Below are 23,349 nucleotides of genomic sequence, written 5' to 3'. Positions count from 1 at the left end.
TGCCACTCCTTATTCCATAATCCATCTAATCTTTACCCAAAAACTTGAAAACTTCACAACACAAAACTCAACAGAAAATCTCATGAGCTCCGTTAGTGTAAGAAAACAAACCACCACTTTAAGCTGTTGTAATGAACTCATTCTTTATTTATATTGGTGTTAAACCTACTTTATTTCAACTTCTCTATGGTTCATACCCCACGATACTAGCCATAGATTCATCAAAATAAGCAAACAACACACGAAAAACAGAAGCTGTCAAAAACAGAACAGTCTGTAGCAATCTGATTTGTTCGAATACTTCTGGAACTCCAAAACTTCTGAAAACCTAGGACAACCTGGATAATTTGTATATTGATCTACTACAAAACAATTGGTATTTTATCACGTTCTGGTGAATTTTAACAATTATATTCGTGAGCGCAAAGTTTTTGTCTTTTTCAGCAAGATCAAACAACTATCACCCAAGAAGACCCTATTGGTTCTACTTGGCACAAACACTAATTAAAACATAAAACCACATCTAACCAGAGGCTAGATGAAATATTTATTACTAAACAGGAACAAAAATCAAGGAACAAAAATAAAATTGGGTTGACTCCCAACAAGCGCTATCATTTAACGCCCCTAGCTAGGCATAAAAACAAGAATAGATCTAGGTATTGTCATCTTTGGTATGCAATCCATAAGTGGCTCTCATAATAGATTCATAAGGTAATTTAATTTTCTTACTATTAAAGTGTTCCATGCATTTTCTTAATGGAAATTGGAATCTAATATTTCCTTCTTTCATATCAATAATTGCACCAATCGTTCTAAGGAAAGGCCTACCAAGAATAATAGGACATGTAGGATTGCAATCTATATCAAGAACAATGAAAGATACGGGCACATAATTCCTATTTGCAACAATAAGAACATCATTAATCCTTCCCATAGGTTTCTTAATGGTGGAATCCGCAAGATGCAAATTTAAAGAACAATCATCAAATTCGCGGAAACCTAACACATCACACAAAGTTTTGGGAATCGTGGAAACACTAGCACCCAAATCACATAAAGCAAAGCATTCATGATTTTTTATTTTAATTTTAATAGTAGGTTACCACTCATCATAAAGTTTTCTAGGGATAGAAACTTCTAATTCAAGCTTTTCTTCATAGGATTGCATTAAAGCATCAATGATATGTTTGGTAAAAGCTTTATTTTGATTATAAGCATGAGGAGAATTTAACACGGATTGTAACAAGGAAATACAATCTATCAAAGAAAAATTATCATAATTAAATTCCTTGAAATCCAAAATAATGGGTTAATTTCTATGTAAAGTCTTGACCTCTTCAATCCCACTTTTACCAATTTTTGCATCAAGATTTAAAAACTCCAAATCATTGGGACGCCTTTTAACTAAAGTTCACTCATCTCCAGTCCCATATTTATCAAGATTCATATTGGAAAACAAAGATTTAATTGGATACACATCAATCACTTTTAGATCTTCATCATTATTATCATGAAAACTAGAAGAACACGCTTTCACAAAGCAATCTTTTTTAGCACGCATCCTAGCGGTTCTTTCTTTGCACTCATTAATGGAAATTCTCATGGCTTTGAGAGACTCATTGATATCATGCTTAGGTGGAATAGATCTAAGTTTCAAAGAATCAACATCAAGAGAAATTCTATCCACGTTCCTCGCCAACTCATCAATCTTAGGCAATTTTTCTTCAAGCAAAGCATTGAAATTCTTTAGCGAATTCATAAATTCTTTAACACTAGTCTAAAAATCAGAGGGCATCTTATTAAAATTTCCATAAGAGTTGTTGTAAGAATTACCATAATTATTAGAGGAATTACTAGGGCGGCCTAGAATTAAAGTTTCCTCTATACGCGTTGTTACCAAAATTGTTCCTACCAACAAAATTCACATCCATAGATTCATTATTATTCTCAATCAAAGTGGACAAAGGCATATCATTAGGATCAGAAGAAACACTCTTATTAGCAAACAATTTCATAAGTTCATCCATCTTTCCACTCAAAACATTAATCTCTTCAATTGCATGAACCTTTTTGCTAGTAGATCTTTCGGTGTGCCATTGAGAATAACTAACCATAATATTATCTAGGAGTTTAGTAGCTTCTCCTAAAGTGATTTCCATAAAAGTGCCTCCCGCGGCCGAATCTAAAAGATTTCTAGAAGCAAAATTCAACCCGGCATAATTTTTTTGTATAATCATCCATAAATTCAAACCATGTGTAGGGCAATTACGTATCATTAATTTCATCCTCTCCCAAGCTTGTGCAACATGCTCATGATCAAGTTGCTTAAAATTCATAATATCGTTTCTAAGAGAGATGATCTTAGCGGGAGGAAAATACTTAGAGATAAAAGCATCTTTGCACTTATTCCATGAATCAATACTATTTTTAGGCAAAGAAGAGAACCAAGTTTTAGCACGATCTCTAAGGGTAACGGCTGCGCGTGTCCACGGAGGGCTCCACCCACGAAGGGTCCACGAAGAAGAAACCATGTCTATCCTACCATGGCCATCGCCCACGAAGGACTTGCCTCACTCGGGTATATCTTCACAAAGTAGGCGATCTCCTTACCCTTACAAACTCCTTGGTTCAACTCCACAATCTTGTCGGAAGCTCCCAAGTGACACCTAACCAATCTAGGAGACACCACTCTCCAAAAGGTAATAGATGGTGTGTTGATGATGAACTCCTTGCTCTTGTGCTTCAAATGATAGTCTCCCCAACACTCAACTCTCTCTCTCTCTCAGATTTGGCTATGGTGGAAAGATGATTTGAGTGGAAAGCAACTTGGGAAACGCTAGAGATCAAGATTCTTGTGGTTGGATTGGAATGTCTTGGTATCAACACATGAGTAGGTGGTTCTCTCTCAGAAAATGAGTAGTGGAAGTGTAGGCACATTCTGATGGCTCTCTCTTTAATAGAGAAGGGGTGGAGGGGTATATAGAGCCTCCACACAAAATCCAACCATTACACACATTTGTCCCAACTCGGTCAGACCAAATAGGAGAACTCGGTGAGACCGATTCAATTCAAAATGTGAACGTTAGGAATCTCGGTGGGACCAACATGATCAACTCGGTGGGACCGATGTGCTAGGGCTAGGGCAAAACCTCATCTCGGTGTGACCGATTGCTTGAACTCGATGAGACCGATTTCAGCAATGAGTTAAAAGAGAGTTGGTCAGGCAAACTCGGTGGGACCGATCGCTCATTTCGGTAAGACCGAAACGTTATGAAGGGAAATAGAGAGTTTGCATTGCGAACTCGGTGGGACCGATCGCACATTTCGGTAAGACCGAAACGTTGGGAAACAGAGAGTTTGCAATGCCATCTCGGTGAGACCGAATTGTCTAGGGTTTCTGGCAGTGGCTATGTTAAAAGAACTCGGTGGCGCCGGATAGATCAAATCGGTAGGGCCGAGTTTGACTTTGGGTTTTGGACATATTTGGCAATGAGAAAGTGGCTGAGGGTTATGGAGCAATATCACTAAGCACTTTGAGCAAGTAGACCATTAAGCAACACCTCATCCCATTTTAATAGTATTGGCTTTCCTATGGACTCAATGTGATCTTGGATCACTAAAATTAAAATGAAGAGTCTTGAGCTTTTGCCAATATTTGTCCTTAGCATTTTGAGGGGTCCACATCTCTAGTCCATGCCATGCCATTCATTGAACTTTCTGAAATATTTAACTTGAATGGATATTAGTTCAATGAGCTATATGTTGTTATGAATTACCAAAACCACCCGGGGATTAGTTGCACTTTAAAATCCTTATGCAGGAGATGGAACATTACATCCGGATATGCATCTAGTCTATGTGGATGAAATTTGTGGATTATTTAAGCTTGCAGGTTTGCCCGAGGATGAAGTCAAGAAGAAGATCTTACCTTTATCGTTGAAGGGAAAGGCATTGACAAGGTATAGGCTATGTGATGACATTGGATCTTGGAACTACAATCGATTGAAATTGGAATTTCATCAGAAGTTTTATCTTATGCATCTGGTTCATCGTAATAGGAATTACATATATAATTTTTGGCCTCATGAAGGATAAAGTATCGCTCAAGCTTGGGGGAGGCTTAAGTCAATGTTATATTCATGCCCCAATCATGATCTCTCAAGAGAAATTATTATTCCGAATTTTTATGCTCGGCTTTCTCGTAATGATCAATCCATGCTCGATACTTCTTGTACTGGTTCTATTATGAAGAAGACTATTGAATTCAAATGGGATTTATTGGAAGAATTAAATGCAACTCTGAAGATTGGGAACTCGACGAAGGTAATGAGTCGGGTATAAACCTTAAGTTTGACTGTGTTAAATCTTTCATGGATACTAATGCTTTTCATGAATTTAGCACTAAATATGGACTTGACTCTGAGATAGTAGCTTCTTTTTGTGAATCATTTGCTACTCATGTTGATCTCCCTAAGGAGAAGTGGTTTAAATATCATCCTACCATTGAAGTGAAAGTAGTATAACCTATCAAAGTTGAAGAAGAAACTGTTACTTATAATGTTGATCCTATTGTTCCTACTGCTTATACTGAGAAACCACCTTTTCCTATTAGGATAAAGGATCATGCTAAAGCTTCAGCTGTGGTTCGTAAGAGTTATACTAGAACACCTACACCCTCTGAACAAATTAAAGTTGAACCTATTATTGCTATGGTTAAAGATCTCTTGGTTGATAATATTGATGGTCATGTTATTTATCTCTGTGATGAAGCTGCTAGAATTGCTAAACCCGATATTAAAGATAAACATAGACCTATTGTCGGCATGCCTGTTGTTTTTGTTAAAATAGGAGATCATTGTTATCATGGCTTATGTGATGTGGGTGCTAGTGTGAGTGCAATTCCTTTTACCTTATATCAAGAAATTATGAAAGATATTGCACCTGCTGAGATAGAAAATATTGATGTTACTATTAAGCTTGCCAATAGAGATACTATATCACCAATTGGTATTGTTAGAGATGTTGAAGTCTTGTGTGGGAAAATAAAATACCCTGTCGATTTTCTTGTTCTTGGTTCCCCACAAGATGATTTTTGTCCCATTATATTTGGTAGACCTTTCTTGAATACTGTTAATGCTAGGATAGACTATGAGAAAGAAATTGTTACTGTAAGTTTTTGGGATGTGTCTCATGATTTTAATTTCTCTAAATTTCGTAGACAACCCCGTGATAAAGAACTGCCTAGTAAGGATGAAATTATTGGTCTTGCTTCTATTGCCGTGCCTCCTACTGATCCTTTAGAATAATATTTCCTAGACCATGAAAATGATATGTTTATGAATGAAAGAAAGTAATTAGATGAAATATTCTTTAACCAAATGCCTGTTTTGAAACACAATTTGCCTGTTGAAATCCTTGGAGATCCGCCTCAACCCAAGGGTGATCCCGTGTTTGAGCTTAAACAATTACCTAATACTTCCAGCTATGCTTATCTTGATGAAAAGAACCTGTTATTATTACCGCTAACCTTTCAGAGCATGAAGAAAAGAAATTATTGAAAACTCTGAAGAAGCACTGTGCCGCTATTTATACTCTTGATGATCTTAAGGGCATTAGTCCCACTCTATGTCAGCACAAAATTAATATGGAGCCTGATGCTAAACCAGTTGTTGATCATCAACGACGGTTAAATCCTAAGATGAAATAAGTGGTAAGAAATGAAATACTAAAGCTTCTGGAGGCAGGTATAATTTATCCTATTGCTGATAGTAGATGGTAAGTCCCGTTCATTGTTTCCCTAAGAAGGGAGGTATTACTGTTGTTCCTAATGATAAGAATGAATTGATCCCAAAAGAATTGTTACAGGTTATAGAATGGTAATTGATTTTCGCAAATTGAACAAACTACTAGGAATTATCATTACCATCTACCTTCTATTGATCAGATGCTAGAAAGACTGTCCAAACATACACATTTTTGCTTTCTGGTTGGTTATTCCGGTTTTTCTCAAATACCTGTGTCAAAAGAGGACCAAGAAAAGACCACTTTTACTTGCCCTTTCGGTACTTTTGCTTATAGTTGTATGCCTTTTGGATTATGCAATGCACCTGCTACCTTTCAAAGATGTACGACTGCTATATTCTCTGACTTATGTGAAAAGATTGTTGAGGTTTTCATGGATGATTTCTCCGTTTACAGAACTTCTTTTGATGATTGCTTAAGAAACCTTGATCGAGTTTTGCAGAGATGTGAAGAAACTAATCTTGTCTTGAATTGGGAGAAGTGCCACTTTATGGTTAATGAAGGTATTGTCTTGGGGCATAAAATTTCTGAAAGAGGTATTGAAGTTGATAAAGCTAAAGTAGATGCTATTGAAAAGATGCCGTGTCCTAAAGATATCAAAGGTATAAGAAGTTTCCTTGGTCATGCTGGTTTCTATAGGAGGTTTATTAAAGACTTCTCTAAAATCTCTAGGCCTCTCACTAATCTCTTGCAAAAAGATGTTCCTTTTGTTTTTGATGATGATTGTTATAAGCATTTGAAATACTTAAGGAAGCCCTTATTTCCGCACCTATTGTTCAACCACCTGATTGGAATTTACCCTTTGAAATTACATGTGATGATAGTGATTATGCTGTTGGTGTTGTTCTAGGGCAAAGAGTTGATAAGAAATTGAATGTTATTCATTATGCTAGTAAAACTCTAGACAATGCCCAGAGAAATTATGCTACTACTGAAAAATAATTTTTAGCAGTTGTTTTTGCTTGTGATAAGTTCAGATCTTATATTGTTGATTCCAAAGTAACTATCCACACTGATCATGCTGCTATTAAATATCTTATGGAAAAGAAAGATACTAAGCCTAGACTTATCAGATGGGTTCTCTTGTTGCAAGAGTTTGATTTGCGTATTATTGATAGAAAGGGAGCTGAGAACACCGTTGCAGACAACTTGTCTAGGTTAGAAAATGTTCTTGATGACCCACTGCATATTGATGATTGCTTTCCTGATGAGCAATTAGTTGTCATAAATGCTTTTCGTAATACTCCATGGTATGCTGATTATGCTAATTACATTGTTGCTAAATTTATACCACCTAGTTTCACATGCCAGCAAAAGAAAAAGGTTTTCTATGATTTAAGACATTACTTTTGGGATGACCCACACCTTTATAAAGAAGGAGTAGATGGTGTTATTAGACGTTGTGTACCTGAGCAAGAACAGGAACAGATCCTACCCAAGTGCCACTCCGAGGCTTACGGAGGACACCATGTTGGAGATAGAACTTCACACAAGGTATTACAATCTGATTTTTATTGGCCTACTCTCTTCAAGGATGCTCGTAAGTTTGTCTTGTCTTGTGATGAATGCCGGAGAATTGGCAATATTAGTAGACGTCAGGAAATGCCTATGAATTATTCACTTGTTATTGAGCCATTTGATGTTTGGGGCTTTGATTATACGGGACCTTTTCCCTCCTCTGATGGGTATACACATATTTTAGTTGCTGTTGATTATGTTACTAAGTGGGTATAAGCTATTCCAACTAGTAGTGCTGATCATAACACTTCTATTAAGATGCTTAAAGAAGTTATTTTTCCGAGGTTTGGAGTCCCTAGATATTTGATGACCGATGGTGGTTCACATTTTATTCATGGTGCTTTCCGTAAATTGCTTGCTGAATATGATGTCAACCATAGAATTGCATCTCCATATCACCCTCGGTCTAGTGGTCAAGTAGAATTGAGAAATAGAGAGATTAAATTGATTTTGCAAAAGATTGTTATTAGATCTAGAAAGAATTGGTCTAAGAAACTTGATGATGCATTATGGGCTTATAGAACTACTTATAATAACCCTATGGGTATGTCTCCATATAAAATGATTTATGGAAAAGCATGTCCTTACCTCTCGAACTAGAACATAAAGCTTATTGGGCAATCAAAGAGCTCAACTATGATTTCAAACTTGCCGGTGAGAAGAGGTTATTTGACATTAGCTCACTTGATGAATGGAGAACCCAAGCCTATGAGAATGCCAAGTTGTTTAAAGAAAAAGTTAAAAGATGGCATGACAAAAGAATACAGAACCGCGAGTTTAATGTAGGTGATCATGTTTTGCTATACAACTCTCGTTTAAGATTTTTTGCAGGAAAGCTCCTCTCTAAATGGGAAGGTCCTTACATTATCGAGGAGTTCTATCGTTCCGATGCCATCAAAATCAACAACGCCGAAGGCACAAATCCGAAGGTGGTAAACGGTCAACGAATCAAACATTATATCTCAGGTACTCCCATAAATGTTGAGACCAATATAATTAATACCGTAACACCGGAGGAGTACATAAGGGACACTTTCCAGAATGTTTCAGACTCCTAAAAGGAATAGGTATGTGGTATGGTAAGTAAACCGACTCCAAAACGTTTCCAATGATAAGATTTCTCCATTTTGGAATATTTAAAAAATTAGGAAAATTAGAAGTAGTCCGAAGGAGACACGAGGCCACCACAAGGGTGGAGGGAACCCTAGAGGGGGCGCCCCACCTCTCCTGGTTACGTGGGATGGGGTGAGGGGGGCACAACCCCTTAGTTGGCTGGTTTGCCCCCTCCCCTTGGCCCATGAGGCCCCCCAACACTTGTCGGGGCCCCTCGAAACTTCTTTCGGTCTTCCTAGTCATATCCCGGTGCCCCCAGAACACTTCCGGACTCCGTTACCCTTCGTCCTACATATCGATCTTCACCTCCGGACCACTCCGGAGTTACTTGTCATGTCCGGATCTCATCCGGGACTCCAAACAACCTTCGATAACCACCATAATGACTCAACTATACTCATATCGTCATCAAACGTTAAGTGTGTAGACCCTGCGGGTTCGAGAACTATGCAGACATGACCGAGACACCTCTACGGTCAATAACCAATAGCGGGACCTGGATGCCCATATTGGTTCCTACATATTCTATGAAGATCTTTATCGGTCGAACCTCGATGTCAAGGATTCAGCTAATCCCGTATGCAGTTCCCTTTGTCCATCGGTATGTTACTTGCCCGAGATTCGATCGTCGGTATCACCATTCCTAGTTCAATCTCGTTACCGTCAAGTCTCTTTACTCGTTCCGTAATACAAGATCCCGTGGCTAACCCATTAGTCACATTGCTTGCAAGCTCGTTGTGATGTTGTATTACCGAGTTGGCCCTGAGATACCTCTCCGTTATACGGAGTGACAAATCCCAGTCTTGATCCATGCCAACTCAACAGACACCCTCGGAGATACCTGTAGAGCACCTTTATAGTCACCTGGTTACGTTGCGACATTTGGTACACACAAGGTACCCCTCCGGTGTTAGTGAGTTGCATGATCTCATGGTCATATGAACATATACTTGACATGCAGAAAACGATAGCAATAAACTTGATACGATCATATGCTATGCAGTTTGGGTCTTGTCCATCACATCATTCTCCTAATGATGTGATCCCGTTATCAAATGACAACTCATGCCTATGGCTAGGAAACCATAGCCATCTTTGATCAACGAGCTAGTCCGATAGAGGCTCACTAGGGACATGTTATTGTCTATGTATCCACACATGTATCTGAGTTTCCGATCAATACAATTCTAGCATGGATAATAAACGATTATGATGAACAGGGAAATATGATAATAACCAATTTATTATTGCCTGAAGTCCGGAGACTACCGGTGTTGGATGAGGTTAGAAATATTGGGAAAGAATGGCTATTTCATGTGTTGTATCCATTACCTGAGATTGAAAGATGCATCGTGCTCATGGCCTTGTGGGGGTGGTGGTATATCTGCAATGAGGTTGTGCATCACAAGCCTCCTCATCCAATGGAAGCCTCAAAGAGATTTCTTGTTAGCTTCTGGGATCCCTTGTTAGGTTTGGAGCTGGACCTGGGTGTTGATCTATGCAAAGGCAAGATAATTATGCTATATGATCAGCTGACCAAGTCTAGCCATGTGCTACCGCTAGTTAACTATTTGATGTGGATGCCTCCAGACCAAGGATGGGTGAAACCGAACGCTGACATATATTTATCTCCTGATGGTGCAGCAGGTGCTAGGATAGTTCTTCGGGGCGATCATGACACTATCATTTTTCCCTCATGCAGATAACTATTTTCTTCTTGGGATGCTTTCAGGGCGGACCTATGCGCTTGCATGGAAGGTTTGTCTTTGTACCTCAAGCGAAGTGAATCTCCAATTATTATTGAGATGGACTCCCTAGTTGTTGTGAAGTTGATCCAGGCTCGTGACCTTGACAGATTGATCTACGCTTCTATAGTGAAGGAAATTAAGTACTTTATGTCGCTTCGTACATGTTGTATTGCTCGGTAAATAGCATAAAACTACCTCGGGCTAGGGTTTCGAAAAACTACCGCTTTTCTAAACCTTACTCAAACCTACCACAAAGTTGATTTTTGATTTAAAAAAACAGTAGTGACCAAATGATTATGTTTTAACCTGGTTTATGACAACTCGGGCCCATTCATCATAGCCACGTGGCAATAAAAGTCAACGTCGTTATCTGATCCGTTAAGTTTGACATGGGTAGCCTTCTTCTCCAACCGGCCTCTCCCCGTGCCCCACCGGTCGTGACCATGGAGGACCTCGTGTTCCCTCCGGCTACTCCCCCATGCCTGGTCATGCTCTCCCCGGCCGCTCTCCGTGCTCTTCCGTGAAGTAGGCAGGCGACGGGCTCCCCCCTGCCGCTCTCCGTGCCCGGTCGTGCTCCAGGCGAGCACACGCCCCTCCACCTTCCTCTATCCACGTCGTCCCAGCGAGCCATGTCTGGACAGTCTGCTATGGGCGAGCTTGGCCATCTGGGCGAACAAGCACCTGGATACGACGTGGTGGAGGTTGGGTGTGGAACGACACCGCTACAGCTCCTGCAACGAGCTCCGACGAGGCCCTCGTCCCAGCACTGAACGCCGGCCGACGCCCACAGGTGCCCTTCGTCGGCTCCGTCGACGAGCTCGCCAGCGGCGGGCCAAGCGTGAGTGTGCTCCGATTTGCAGGGAACCGATTGTTTTTTCTTTCAGGGACCTGTGTGCCTTTAAAGAAATACACGGCCCTGATTGCTTTTAACTTTTTTTAGGGACCCCATTGTTTAAAAATATTCGGTCCCCACGCCCCCACCCTTCATAACTTGTCAATGTCAACCTAACGGTAAGAGCGAACAGTGTTGACTTGTATGCCACGTCAGACTTGATGAGCGGACCCGAGTTGCCATAATCATAATTAAAATTTAAACATATAGTCATCAGTGCAACATGATAACTTTTTGAAATCAAAACCAACTTCATGGTAGGTTTTAGTAAGGTTTCAAAAAACGGTAGTTTTTCATAACCCTAATCCATCCAAATTGTGGTAGTTTTGTGTTATTTACTCACATTACTCATGTTAGTCGGAACCAAAATAAGGTTAACGTTTGCCTAGCAAATTTTGTTAGAAACGGAAGGTAAAACCATGACTTGGCTTTGTTCTGGCCCTCCTGCTGTGGTGAAGCTAGTTTTAGCGGATTGTAGTTTTACTGTCATTGAGTATAAGTTTGTACCTGAAAAAAAAAAAGAAATCTTCCATCTTTTGGCTTATTTTTTGAAAGAAATCCATCTGTTGGCTTAACAACGTACAAAGCCATGCGATTAGAGATTAAATTAAACGAGGAGAAAGCGACGGAACACCAACCGCGGCTGGGCTGGAGTGGTTCCCACTCCCCAGCGAGCAGCGATTTGATGTGATTAGCATAGTTAGGAGAACAAACACACACGCTCTACTTGAAAGGGCTGGCACTTGGGCGCCAGGAGCCGGGCCGAGCCCAGTCGCGACGGGCGGGCGGGCATGGCAAGTGGGGGAGCACTCGCTGTCGCGGTGGGCAGCGACGCCGATGCCGACGCCCGCGTCCGACATGGCCGCGGGGAGGAATCCGTCCAGACGGCGACGTCTTCCCATCGTGAAATCCACAAGCACGCGAGACGCGAACTAATCACACAGACACGGTGTTGACGTACGGCCATGTCAAGGAAGCTGTCGCTCGCCGCGGAGCCGCCCACCTACCATAGATCGTGTATATGCATCTCTCTCTCTCTCTCTCTCTCTCGTCGACCGACTTTTCTTAGTAGGAGTATTATTTTTTCCCCGCGCAGATAAGATCCGTCTGCCCCGCTATGGGTTTTCGTGGTGAGTGCGACTGAAGTCTAGTAGTAGCAGCAGCTATAAGCGGGGAACAAGTCTGGTCTGATCCACTCTCGGAAACTGAGGCCCCCAAATGGACATGAACCAACCAAACTGATCCACTCCCTCAAAAAAAAGCACGCACCCGCAACAATCGCCGTCCAAACATGGAGAACACTGTTCGTATTGAGGCGCTAGCAGCAACATGAAGAATCTCCGAAAGAGATCAGCAGCAGAAGCACACGATTCCACAAGCGTTGCGTGCTGCCTCACCTTTAAGCTTTGCACGCATGGGCAAAGCCCGGAGCGACTCTTGTTTTTTATTAGTACTAATAAGATAACGTGTTGCTCAATCCATGAAGATATTGGAGCTTAAAGGTTAAGCGACAAGATTTTGATGGTATTATCTAATATATGAACCATAAACTGTACTAATGAGTGATGGCATTCAGATCAACCCCCTGTTTTTTCACCACACCATAATAGGATAGTGCTCCCTTTGTAAAGGAATATAAAATTGTTTAGATCACTAAATTAGTGATCATTTTCCTGTTTGTCATTGGAAAGAACGGAAGAGCATTGTTTTTCTCCTAGAAAAATAATATAACAGGTTAAAATAAGAACGGAGAAGATTCGTTGATACGGAGCTAGTCCATTTTACAAGCGATCCACTATTCTACATCCCGAAGAAATACGGACCAGAGCCGGAGCGATTATTACAGATATATAGCCATATAGGGACAACAAGAATCAGTAACGTTCTTATGTTTCTTTATAGAGGGAGTAGTACTATAATAACTTCACTACTATGAATTACTGCATCAAATGTGGACTTGCATCCAGTGCCCCAAAGTAAACAAGAGTATATTTAGGCCAACTCCACCGCGCGACCCCAAACGGACGTCCGTTTTGTCCGGATTCTGTCCGTTTGGATAGGGAATTGGGCGTGTCCGGGCGTGTCCTGGGATGCGGTGGCCGTGCGCCCAGTGCGCGGACGCATCCATTTGCCCCATCCTGTCCGCGTCTATTTAAAAAACCAAAAGTAACGTTTCAAATGCCAAGCCCTAGTTCACGGCCCCGGTTCATCACGCCGGCAACAGAGCCAGCGGCCTACACGTCCATCGCCGGCATCAGCCAGCGGCCGGCAACACAGCCAACCTTCAAAATGAATAGTTGTCCTCACCGGCAACACAGCCAGCGGCCGGCAACACAGCCGGCCTCCAAAATGAGTGGTTTTCTCGCCGGCACACAGCCAGTGGCCCAGCGGGCGGGCGGCACCCATGCCAGCCCCCAAAAAGAACGGCCACGGCCGATCGGACGACCTAGTTCAGGCCTTCGGCGTCGAGCATCTCCTTCTGCCTGGCCTCGAACCAGGCCCTCGTCTTCTCGCTCATCTTCGACAAGTCCACGCTCATGATCGCCAGGGCCACCTCCTTCGCTTTGGTGGCGGCATTGGTGGCCTCGATGTCGAGCTGCCTCTGCCTGGCCTTGACGTTTTCGGCCTCGATGTCGAGCTGCCTTTGCCGGGCCGCCTCCTCCATGTCGAGCTGCCTTTGCCGGGCCGCCTCCTCCATGTCGATCTTCCTCCTCTTGGCTGCCTCCTCCATCTCAAGCTTCTTTCTTTGAAGGTCTAGGTATTGCTTCATTTGCTCGTCCTTGCTTTGCCGCTTCTTCTCGTCCCTCACATCCTTTTGGGACATCATGCCATGCAAAGTGTCATGCAATGTCATGGATGATGCATCACGTATGTCGTCAACCTTGGAGTTGGTCTTGCCCCTCGGCCTCTTCAACGCCTCGCCATCTTCACCTCCGGCGAACTTGGCCGTCTTCAAGCCTCTCTTCCTTTGAAGTTCACGGTATTGGTCCTTGAACTTAGGGCAATTGTTGATGATCGTCCAACAATGCGTAAGAGTGAATGGCTTGTCATTGTGTCGGGCCTTGAATGCCTCCAAAGATTGAAATGCCTACACCACATGATCAATAACAATTGAACATGCAAACATATACAAGGCCGAAGTCTCATGGCCGTAGCAAGGAAAGGACTAGGAAGAGGAGAGCATACCATGTCCCCAACGCCGAGACCACTCACGGGCCGTGCTTCAATGCGACGCAATACTTGTTGCACTCTTGTTGGATGAACAACCACCTCTTTTGAATCGAGCCGATGCCACGGTTGCTTGTAAATTGGTAGGGTTCAAACATCTTCCTTTCATGGAATGTTTTCTGAACTCTTGTCCAAAAAATAAGGCCCTTTTGTTGCGCGCCGGTCCTCGGGTCTTGGCTAATCTCCATCCAAGCTTGACAAATTAATTTGTCCTCATCTTGTGTATATGAACCCGTGCGAATGCTCTTCCTCTTCTTTCGTGCTTCCGCTCTTTGGGTGAGCTCATCGATGAACAATGGATCACCACTAATATCAACGTCATTGACTTCTTCTTCATCACCATCACCTTCGACATAGATGTCATCGTCTTCATGCCACGAGTCACCATGGTCGTAGTCAGCACGGTCGTCGGCCTCTTCTTCATCGGGGACGTACTGGGCGCGTCCATCCTGACTTTGGGTCTCGTCGGGGTCGTAGGCATGGCCCTGCCCACCCTCGAAGATCACGTCCTCCATGTACTGGTTGTAGAAGGGGTCGTCGACCGTTGGCGTTGGTGGTGGCATTCCGTCAAACAAGACGCGGGGGGCCGGCATGGTGCCCGTGAACGGTGCCCGTGCTTGCTTTCTTTGCATCTCGACGGCCGACCGGCCGCCGCTGCTTGACCCAGGCGTGACGTTGAGGTCGATGACGACCGCGGGGCGCGGTGTGGACGGCGCGAACAAGCCAAAGTCCGGCGACCCTGAGAAACGGGTCTGCCCGTCGTGCCTTGGCGGAGGAAAGCCGGGCGACATGGGCGCAGTCCGCGACGTCGGCGACTGACAGTGCGGAGGCCGGGCGACCAACGAGCCTGTGCTTGCCGGGCCGACGGCCGCTGCAGGGAAACCGGACGGCCGGACCATGCCAAGCATGAGGAGGGCGTGCGCTTTGTTGACGATGTCCTCCTTCTCGTCGACCGCGGCCTTCATCGCATCGCGCTCGGCGGCGAACTTGGCCGCGGCGGCATTGACCTTGACGGCCGCTCTTCGGCCCCTCCTCTTCGCCGATTCCGCGTCCAACTTGGCGATCTCCTCCGGCGTGCACTCCGACCGCGGCTTCCTTGGCGCCTTGGCCGCCTTCTTCTTCACCTTTCTTGGCGGGTCGTCGGCCAGGCCGCCGGCATTCGGCTGGGCGTCGGCCATGGACGGGGGAGAGAGGGGGCGGCGGGAGGGACGTGGGAGGGTTTGGGGGAAATGGGGCGTGGGGGGGTTGGTTTCTCCCACCGACAGGCGGGCCAGTGGAGGACAAGCGCGCGCGTCCCGCTCTTCCGCGCGCTGTCCGTTTCACCCCAAAACCGGCGCAAACTTGGGCCGGGGATGGGTCAAAAGCGGACACAAAACGGACAAAAGTCCGTTTGCGCCCGCGCGCTGGGCCGTCTGATTTGTCCATTTTACCTTAAACAGACGGGGACGGACAGGATGGGGTGGCGCGGTGGAGTTAGGCTTAGCAGCCTATGGACTGGCGGACTAAAGGAAAATTCAACTGGCAACGAGCCTTCGCAGCCCGCACGCTAGATATTCAGCTAGACGAAGGCGAATAATTCCGACTTGCAGGAAGGAAAAAAAAACAGAAAGTCGTCGGCAAGTGTTCCCACGAAGCGACAAAAGCACCCCTTGGACTCCCGCACCACCGCCCCCCGACACACTGACCCCACAGCCGCCCGGCCCCGGCAGTCAGTCACTCTAACCTTTTGAACTCAGGTCGAGTCCGAGCTGTACCCGCGATGCTCCCCTCTCACCGGCGGTTATTCCCTGTCGATCGGCTCCCTCCCCTCCCTTGCTCTGCTTCCCACTACGCTGATACCAACAACTCCCGCTCCGTTGCCACTGGTCACCATCTCGAGTCTCCGCCCGATTTTTATTACGGAGCACCATCGCCCACGCCCAATCATCATTCGTCTCCAATCCCCAGAAGCACCCACCTCTGCGCGAGATCCCACGCACCAAAAACCGCGCGCGGATTCTCGCTGTGCCTCGATCTCGCGCCGCGCCTGGTGGAGGTTGGGGGCAGGAGGCGAAGGCGATGGCCGCGGCGGCGAAGCTAACGCGGAGCTTCTCGCGGCAGCTGTCGTCGGGGGCGGCGCGGGTGTGGCGCCAGCTGTCGCTGGAGCCGCACACCCCGCGGCGAGGCGCGCCCGTTGCGGCGGCGGCGGGGCCGACCAGGTTCGGCCTCGCGAGGCAGTCGTCGCTCGACCCGACGCCGGCGCCCGACGACGGGGCGGTGCTGGCCATGCCGGAGAACCTGGACGCCACCATGCGGCTGCTGTACGCGGCGTGCCAGGGGGACGCGGCCGGCGTGGAGGAGCTCCTCGGGGAAGGGGTGGACGTCGACAGCATTGACTTCGACGGCCGCACGGCGCTGCACATCGCCGCCTGCGAGGGCCGGGGGGAGGTGGTGCGCCTGCTGCTCGGCTGGAAGGCCAACATCAACGCCCGCGACCGATGGGGGAGCACGGTGCGCCGTTCGCCCAACTTTCTTCTCTCGCCACCCCGCTATGCGTCACCTGAATTTCGCTACGCCCCGCACTTTGCATACTTCCGATCACAGGCATCTGTGGCCATTTCGTCAGTGCAATTACATCGTACTAAGAGTACAGGGTCTGCCACATTGGGGCAATGACCAACCTGATGCATTCGGAAATAGCGATAATATAGGCGCATGGCACGTGCGACTACTTATCTAGCCGAACCTGATTTCAGCTTGTATTTCTATGCGTGCAATTTCAGCCAGCAGCGGATGCTAAACATTACGGCCACTTTGAAGTGTATAACCTTCTCAGAGCAAGAGGAGCAAAACTTCCGGTAATGCATTTGTTATTTTCGTAATTCAAAATTCCGGGAACTGTTCTTAACTCTTGCTATTGCAATGATATGGAAATATTTGTTATTCTCCTCTACCAGAAAACCAAAAAGACTCCAATGACTGTGTCAAATCCCAAAGAAGTTCCAGAGTATGAACTGAACCCTCTTGAACTCGAGTTCCGAAGAGGAGAGGAGGTTACAAAGGCATGTCTCAATAAACTCCCTCCTTTTGTTTTCTCTTTTTGCACGGTGTCTTTCTTCATGTATTTGAGTTCCTTGGATAAGAGTGTTAACAATTTTCCACAGTGGACTTATTGATGCTTAAAAGTGTTAAGGTTGAAAACGTGATTCTTATGTCGATTTCCATGATAATTTAAGCCCTACTATTAGTACTCAAAAACAAGAAAATCATATCTTCTACTGTAGGTTCATCTAAATTTGCATTTGCTGATTTTATTGGTTTGACATAATTATGACCGCCTTACCTGTCATACAATTTGTACAGGGTTACTATGTAGCCAAATGGTATGGATCCAAAGTTTTCGTGAAGATACTTGACAAAGATAGCTTCTCAGACGGAGATAGCATGTATGAGCTGCCTCCTTGAACTTTTACATCAGTTGACCTTTTTTATCTGATAATCATGAAGTTGCACACTGAAGTTTAGTAGTGTATCTAAGACAATTATCATGATGAATTGGGTCTATTGTAATCATATAACGCTCAATTGTAGTATAGTTTGTTGAGATATTGTGCCAGACAATCCTACAACTCACCTTGGCGTCCTCTTTGTTCATTGAACTTGAATAATAATCTCTCTTTTTATAAACAAGTTACAGGGAAAATATTATTACTACACCCCAGCTTGGTGCACCCACGCTACACCCACGCAAGAAAACATAGCAAAACATTTTGAAAATATCTGAAATTTTCTGGGAAGGATTATGAACAAATGTTATAGGTGCTTGCAAAGTTTGGTGGTCAAATGATATTCGAGGAGCTCTGTACAAAAAAAAAACTCAAAATGTACGTGCACTGTTTGAGCAAAATTTCTAGTTTTTTTTTGTACACACCTCCTCGGATGTCATTTGACCACCAAACTTTGCAAGCATCTATAACATTTGTTCATAATCATTTTCACAAAGTTTCAGATTTTTTCGAAATGTTTTGCTATGTTTTCTTGCGTGAGTGTAGCGTGGGTGCACCAAGCTGGGGTTCAGCCACTACTTTCCCTTATGGAGTTATCACAGTGTTTATTATCGTATAATTAGGTTGACAAACTAGCTTGGTACAGTTTCAGTCTAAACAGTTTTCTTCAGTTCATAGTCGTGAACTTTTTAGTTTGATTTTGGGCTTTGCTTATCATGTTTCATTCAATACTGCTAAGTTCTGTCGTCATATCAACTCAGAGATGCATTCAAACACGAGCTTACTTTACTGGAGAAAGCGCGGCATCCCAATTTGGTCCAATTTGTGGGAGCTGTTACACAAAATGTACCACTGATGATTGTTTCAGAATACCACCAAAAAGTGAGTAGTTGTGCTTGATTCAACAGAACAAATGCATGTATTCACTTTTGATCATTTCGGAAAAGCAATCCTCCAACTAGCAGGGTTTCTTCACATAAATTTATGGAGTACTATGCACTTAAGTCACCTGAACATTATTTTGTTTTGTTATTAGAACAGTAGAAAGTAATCCTATTGGATTTACCTGAACAATATTACTCTTCTATCATCGATGACTGGATCTGTGTTCCCTCATTAGGGTGATCTAGCGAGCTATCTTGAGACAAAAGGTCGCGTGCAATCTTATAAAGCGATCAGGTTTGCCCTTGACATTGCAAGGTATGTTAGGATTCATGACATATGTGTCTTGTTTTCCTTCGAAGCTGTATCTACCATTTGAACTGTTGACTGGAACTGCTCGTGTCAGTGCATCATTTTGTGGTCACGTGACAATAAGTTTATTTTCTTTATTTTTAGACAGGAAAAACAAGAAAATTAATTTGAGTCATCTAAATGAAATGGTTTTCAATTTTCAGTTATGTGTTATTTCAATGAAACAAAATGAAATCACAAATGATTTATGAAGTTCATGCGCTAGTTTGTATTCTGTTCTTCTACCACCAGAACAGAGGAAAAAATATTCTGCATTAATTCCTTCTTCTTATTTAGGGGACTAAATTATCTTCACGAGTGCAAGCCAGAGCCAATCATCCACGGTGATCTGTCACCAAAGTAAGCTTATCCAAATATATTTCGTCACTAAACCAGTGCACTGTACTAAATTCAAGTGGTTTATTCTATGTGGACTGTACGTTATGATACTTTTGTAAGGTTTCAGAAATATTGTGCGGGATGATGAAGGAAAACTTAAGGTGGCAGGCTTTGGATCACTTGATCTGACAAAAGTCTCCCAAGATAAACTACAGATGGTTCAGCCAGTGTCAAATTTTGACAGTACGTTACATTTACCTATTTAATGACAGCATGCTGCATCGTACATTCTTTCTATGTAATGGTTCTATACCAGTGACCATTTCAAATTAGTACTAGTGCCACAGTTATGACTTATAACTACTACTATTAAATATGTTCATGTGCGTAGGTGTATACATTGCTCCTGAAATGTACAGAAATGAAGCATTTGACAGAAGTGTGGATACATTTGCGTTCGGTCTCATTCTTTACGAGGTATGTAATCTGTCACACTTCTTAATTTGGAAGCGCCAATGAATTCACACTAACTGTTTGTTGCAGCTGTCGTCAGTACGTAATTCAAATGAGCACATATTTTTAGCTAAGCATCGCACGCGTACATTATCTTATATTTATTGTTCAGATGATTGAAGGATCTCCTGCATTTCACCCAAAGCCTCAAGAGGAAGCGGCCAAGATGATTTGTTCAGAGGGTTTGAGACCATTATTCAAGAATAAACCCAAATCATATCCTGAGGGTGTGAAAGAGTAAGTGAATCTTATGCCGTGCCCCGTTCATATCCCTCTTTACTCGTAGTCATATGTTCGTGAGTAGCTTTTGCATTCTGTTCATACATGTCTATATAATACTGTATTAATAATTTCTCAAGGTGCTCTGCTTTCACGTATCCAAGTTTCCCTGCATTGTCCAGCCACAGCCATCACTGATTGTTTGCTCGTAGGCAGGTCGTCGTTGCTTAATTTCGCTATCTGCTGCTCACAGTAGTTGTTTGCATATCACAGGCTAATACAAGAGTGCTGGGATCCAACACCTTCCATCAGGCCAACGTTCTCGGATATAATTGAACGCCTGAACAAGATATCTGCAAGTTGTTCCAAGCAAACTCGCTGGAGAGACAACTTCAAGCTACCGTGGTACAGTTCTCACTGATCTAACTGCAAAAACATGGACTATCAAACTCCTTTCTAAATCATTTCGAACTTTTCTATAATAATCTAGAACAGATATTAGTCGGTATCCTAAGGTAATTAATTTGATGGTCTGTTGCCTTATTGGTAATACACCATGGCTTATAATTGAAATTGCTTCAGTTCATTTCAGTAACTCTGGGAATAACTTGAGCGTTGTTTTATAATTGATCTACCATCAAAATCCATTGTATCATGGGTCTCACTCTCATGTTTCATCTCCTCAGGAAACAAGCTGTGCACAAATAGTTCTGATCTTCCACGAGACTGTCGATGAGATCCCCCCCTTTTTTGCATATGTTAGTAAACACGGTGAAAATTATATTGGTATATGGGACAGAAGTTGTTCCTTTACAAGGTTTTTGTATGTCCAGTTATAATTTCTTTATTTATACCTCTGGTTAAGTGTATTTCGAGTTATGTTCATCCGAATGGGAAGAATGTATTAAGTTCCTGAATGTTGCAAATATGCTCATACCATATGCCTCCGAAAGTCAATGACATATTTTTCTGTTTTTCCGAACACCAAAATGTGGCGACTGTACCTAATTTGTTGGTTTGCTTGCATAAAATGTTGCAAAAGTTTAGGTATTCTTTCTTCAGATTTTGGAAGAAAAAACCCTGTCTCTGCATCATTTGCAGCAGGACAACATGTGCTTACATGAGGAATATACTTTTATGTTGGAAAGCAGAGGAGGAATATACCTAGGTTTGTACTAACATGATTCTAACATTTTCATGCGAAAGCGAAACAAAACAGAGCAAAGCACATGCCCTAGGCTCAGGCCCACCTAATTATCTAAGTATTGCTATTTTTACGTTTTTTAGTATTAGTATTGCGAAATCACTAGTTAAGGGTATTCTTTGCAAAGGTCACTCCCACCTACTCTTGTGGTGACAAATGACGCATTGCATGTGCGACACTTGTCACAACAAGAGGTTTTTGTGCTCTTTTCCTAGATTCATTTTCCAAAACGTTTTATCTTTTGAACCATGCGTCCAAATCACGAACCATTTTCACTGTTGTGTTTCTCGCCTCAATATCTTTTAAACTATATGCCATGTTAATAAGTTTGGGGCACCTACCCCTTCATGGCTTTGCCGCGCCAAATAATGCGCGGTGCCGGCCAGTGAATGCAGGCGTACCGGCTGGGTGGCGACGACACTGGTTGCTCTTTCATGCGATGTCTGATTTGGACTCCGCGATTTGCGCCGGGGGGAAGGAGGCTCTTGCTTGACGTGCCGGAGAGGCGGCGATGCTGACTTCTGCTCCTTGACGCAGTGGCGAGGCAGTGACGCCTGTTGTGCTTTGACCCTGTTGTGCGACAGCGAGGGCGGCGCTGGACAATGGCTCATGTGCGACCACTCAAGGAGGATCACCATGTGCTGTTGATACTCCTCGCTTCCGTGAGGAGGCGTGGAATGATCTCGCCCTTCTCGGAGGAGCCGACCGCCGTGGAGGAAGACGACCCCGGGCAGTGACAGCAACAATGCCACGATCTGTCGGATTTGAAGCAGATCCAAAGCCGCCACCTGCAGGCGCGGAGAACCACGACTTCGACTTCGTCAAGGATGGTGAGTGGAGACGGAGAGTAGATCGGGGTAGTGCGGAGAGGAGATGGTGTGGACCGCGGCGAAGCCGTACTTAAATAGTCATGGGCAGGGAACGGGTGGGTAATCGACTTCATGCGGCGCATCGGCCGGGGTAGGCTTCTCGGTCGTCATGTCGGCATTGAAGCGGCGCAGCCCGCTTGTCCGGTGTCGTCACTTTGACCGGCATCAATGCCATGGAGTCACGTTCGCTCTAAAGCGATACTGACCAAGATGAATGGGCGGCAACTGCTTTCAAGGAGGGTTTCTTGGGCGGAGAAGTTTTGTGGTGGGACTGCAGTGTTGAACATGTACATGGTCGTGGCCTAGACGCCAGCAAAGCTCGCCTAATTTTGCGTTTAGTTTGCGAGATTTTAAATAGCCCACACATCCATGGACCGATGGGGTACCGAGTTGGATGCCCTAATCACAATACTAAATTTTACCTTTTAACATGAGTAATGTTTTTCAAAAACAAAAAATACACTACCACAATAGGATCAGTAAAAAGTTTAATTGAATTTATATTATATAAGAGACCTAAATTATGATTTTACACCAATCCCCAGGTTTCAGGATGCACAACAGTGCCTCGACCTATTCTAAGGGGGGGAAAACACCCGCGGACGAGCACAAAAACATGCCAGCGAACATATCTAGAATATGCCACTTGTGACATCCAATCATAAGAAACAACGTGTCCTGAGTATAGTGGGCAGCATATCTTCAAATCAAATTGATTCCGACTCGTGTCACTTTCATAGTAGGTGCACGTGCTACGCAGAGACGGCTTCAAGTTTGCAGCAGCTAATTTGAAACAAAAGAGTCCCAAAATTAACCCTTAGTAATAATAATTAAATTAAAGAAAATGTTGCAACATTTCAAACGGATCGAAAAAGAAAAGTAAAAGTAAAATACGTACTACATTTTTTAGCAGGTGGCTCCGATCCGACAGCCAGCAGCAACCCAACCAGACGGAACGCAGCGAAAAGTGTCCCCCACACAAGACTCACGGTTTGAGCTGCACGCGCGTTGCAACAGCCACATTTCTTTCTTTCTTCGCACGTCTGCCCCCGCCGGAAAAAAATCTTATGTGAGACCCTTTCCATCGCGTGACACGTGCAGAAACGAATCTCAAAGCAAGCAAGATAGTTAGTTAGGGTATCCCATTTACCTAATCCCCTTTTCTTCGCCGCCGCTACCGCTC

General features: G+C 43.9%; 1 protein-coding gene across 1 annotated transcript; it reads left to right on the top strand.

The window, feature by feature from the left end:
- The first annotated feature begins 16,139 nt into the window (after window positions 1-16,139).
- Window positions 16,140-21,034, top strand: LOC123144778 (integrin-linked protein kinase 1). The gene is made up of 12 exons (XM_044564015.1): window positions 16,140-16,794; window positions 17,067-17,141; window positions 17,241-17,345; window positions 17,647-17,729; window positions 18,551-18,671; window positions 18,910-18,989; window positions 19,320-19,382; window positions 19,489-19,604; window positions 19,753-19,838; window positions 19,987-20,111; window positions 20,367-20,498; window positions 20,780-21,034. The coding sequence occupies exons 1-12, from the start codon at window positions 16,363-16,365 to the stop codon at window positions 20,799-20,801; spliced, it is 1,440 nt and encodes a 479-aa protein (XP_044419950.1). The 5' UTR covers window positions 16,140-16,362; the 3' UTR covers window positions 20,802-21,034.
- Window positions 21,035-23,349: the final 2,315 nt, after the last annotated feature.

This window comes from Triticum aestivum, chromosome 6D, assembly GCF_018294505.1.
Source record: "Triticum aestivum cultivar Chinese Spring chromosome 6D, IWGSC CS RefSeq v2.1, whole genome shotgun sequence".
Taxonomy (NCBI): domain Eukaryota; kingdom Viridiplantae; phylum Streptophyta; class Magnoliopsida; order Poales; family Poaceae; genus Triticum; species Triticum aestivum.
Note: the sequence above shows the minus strand (reverse complement) of the source record. Positions and strands in the feature narration are given on the sequence as shown.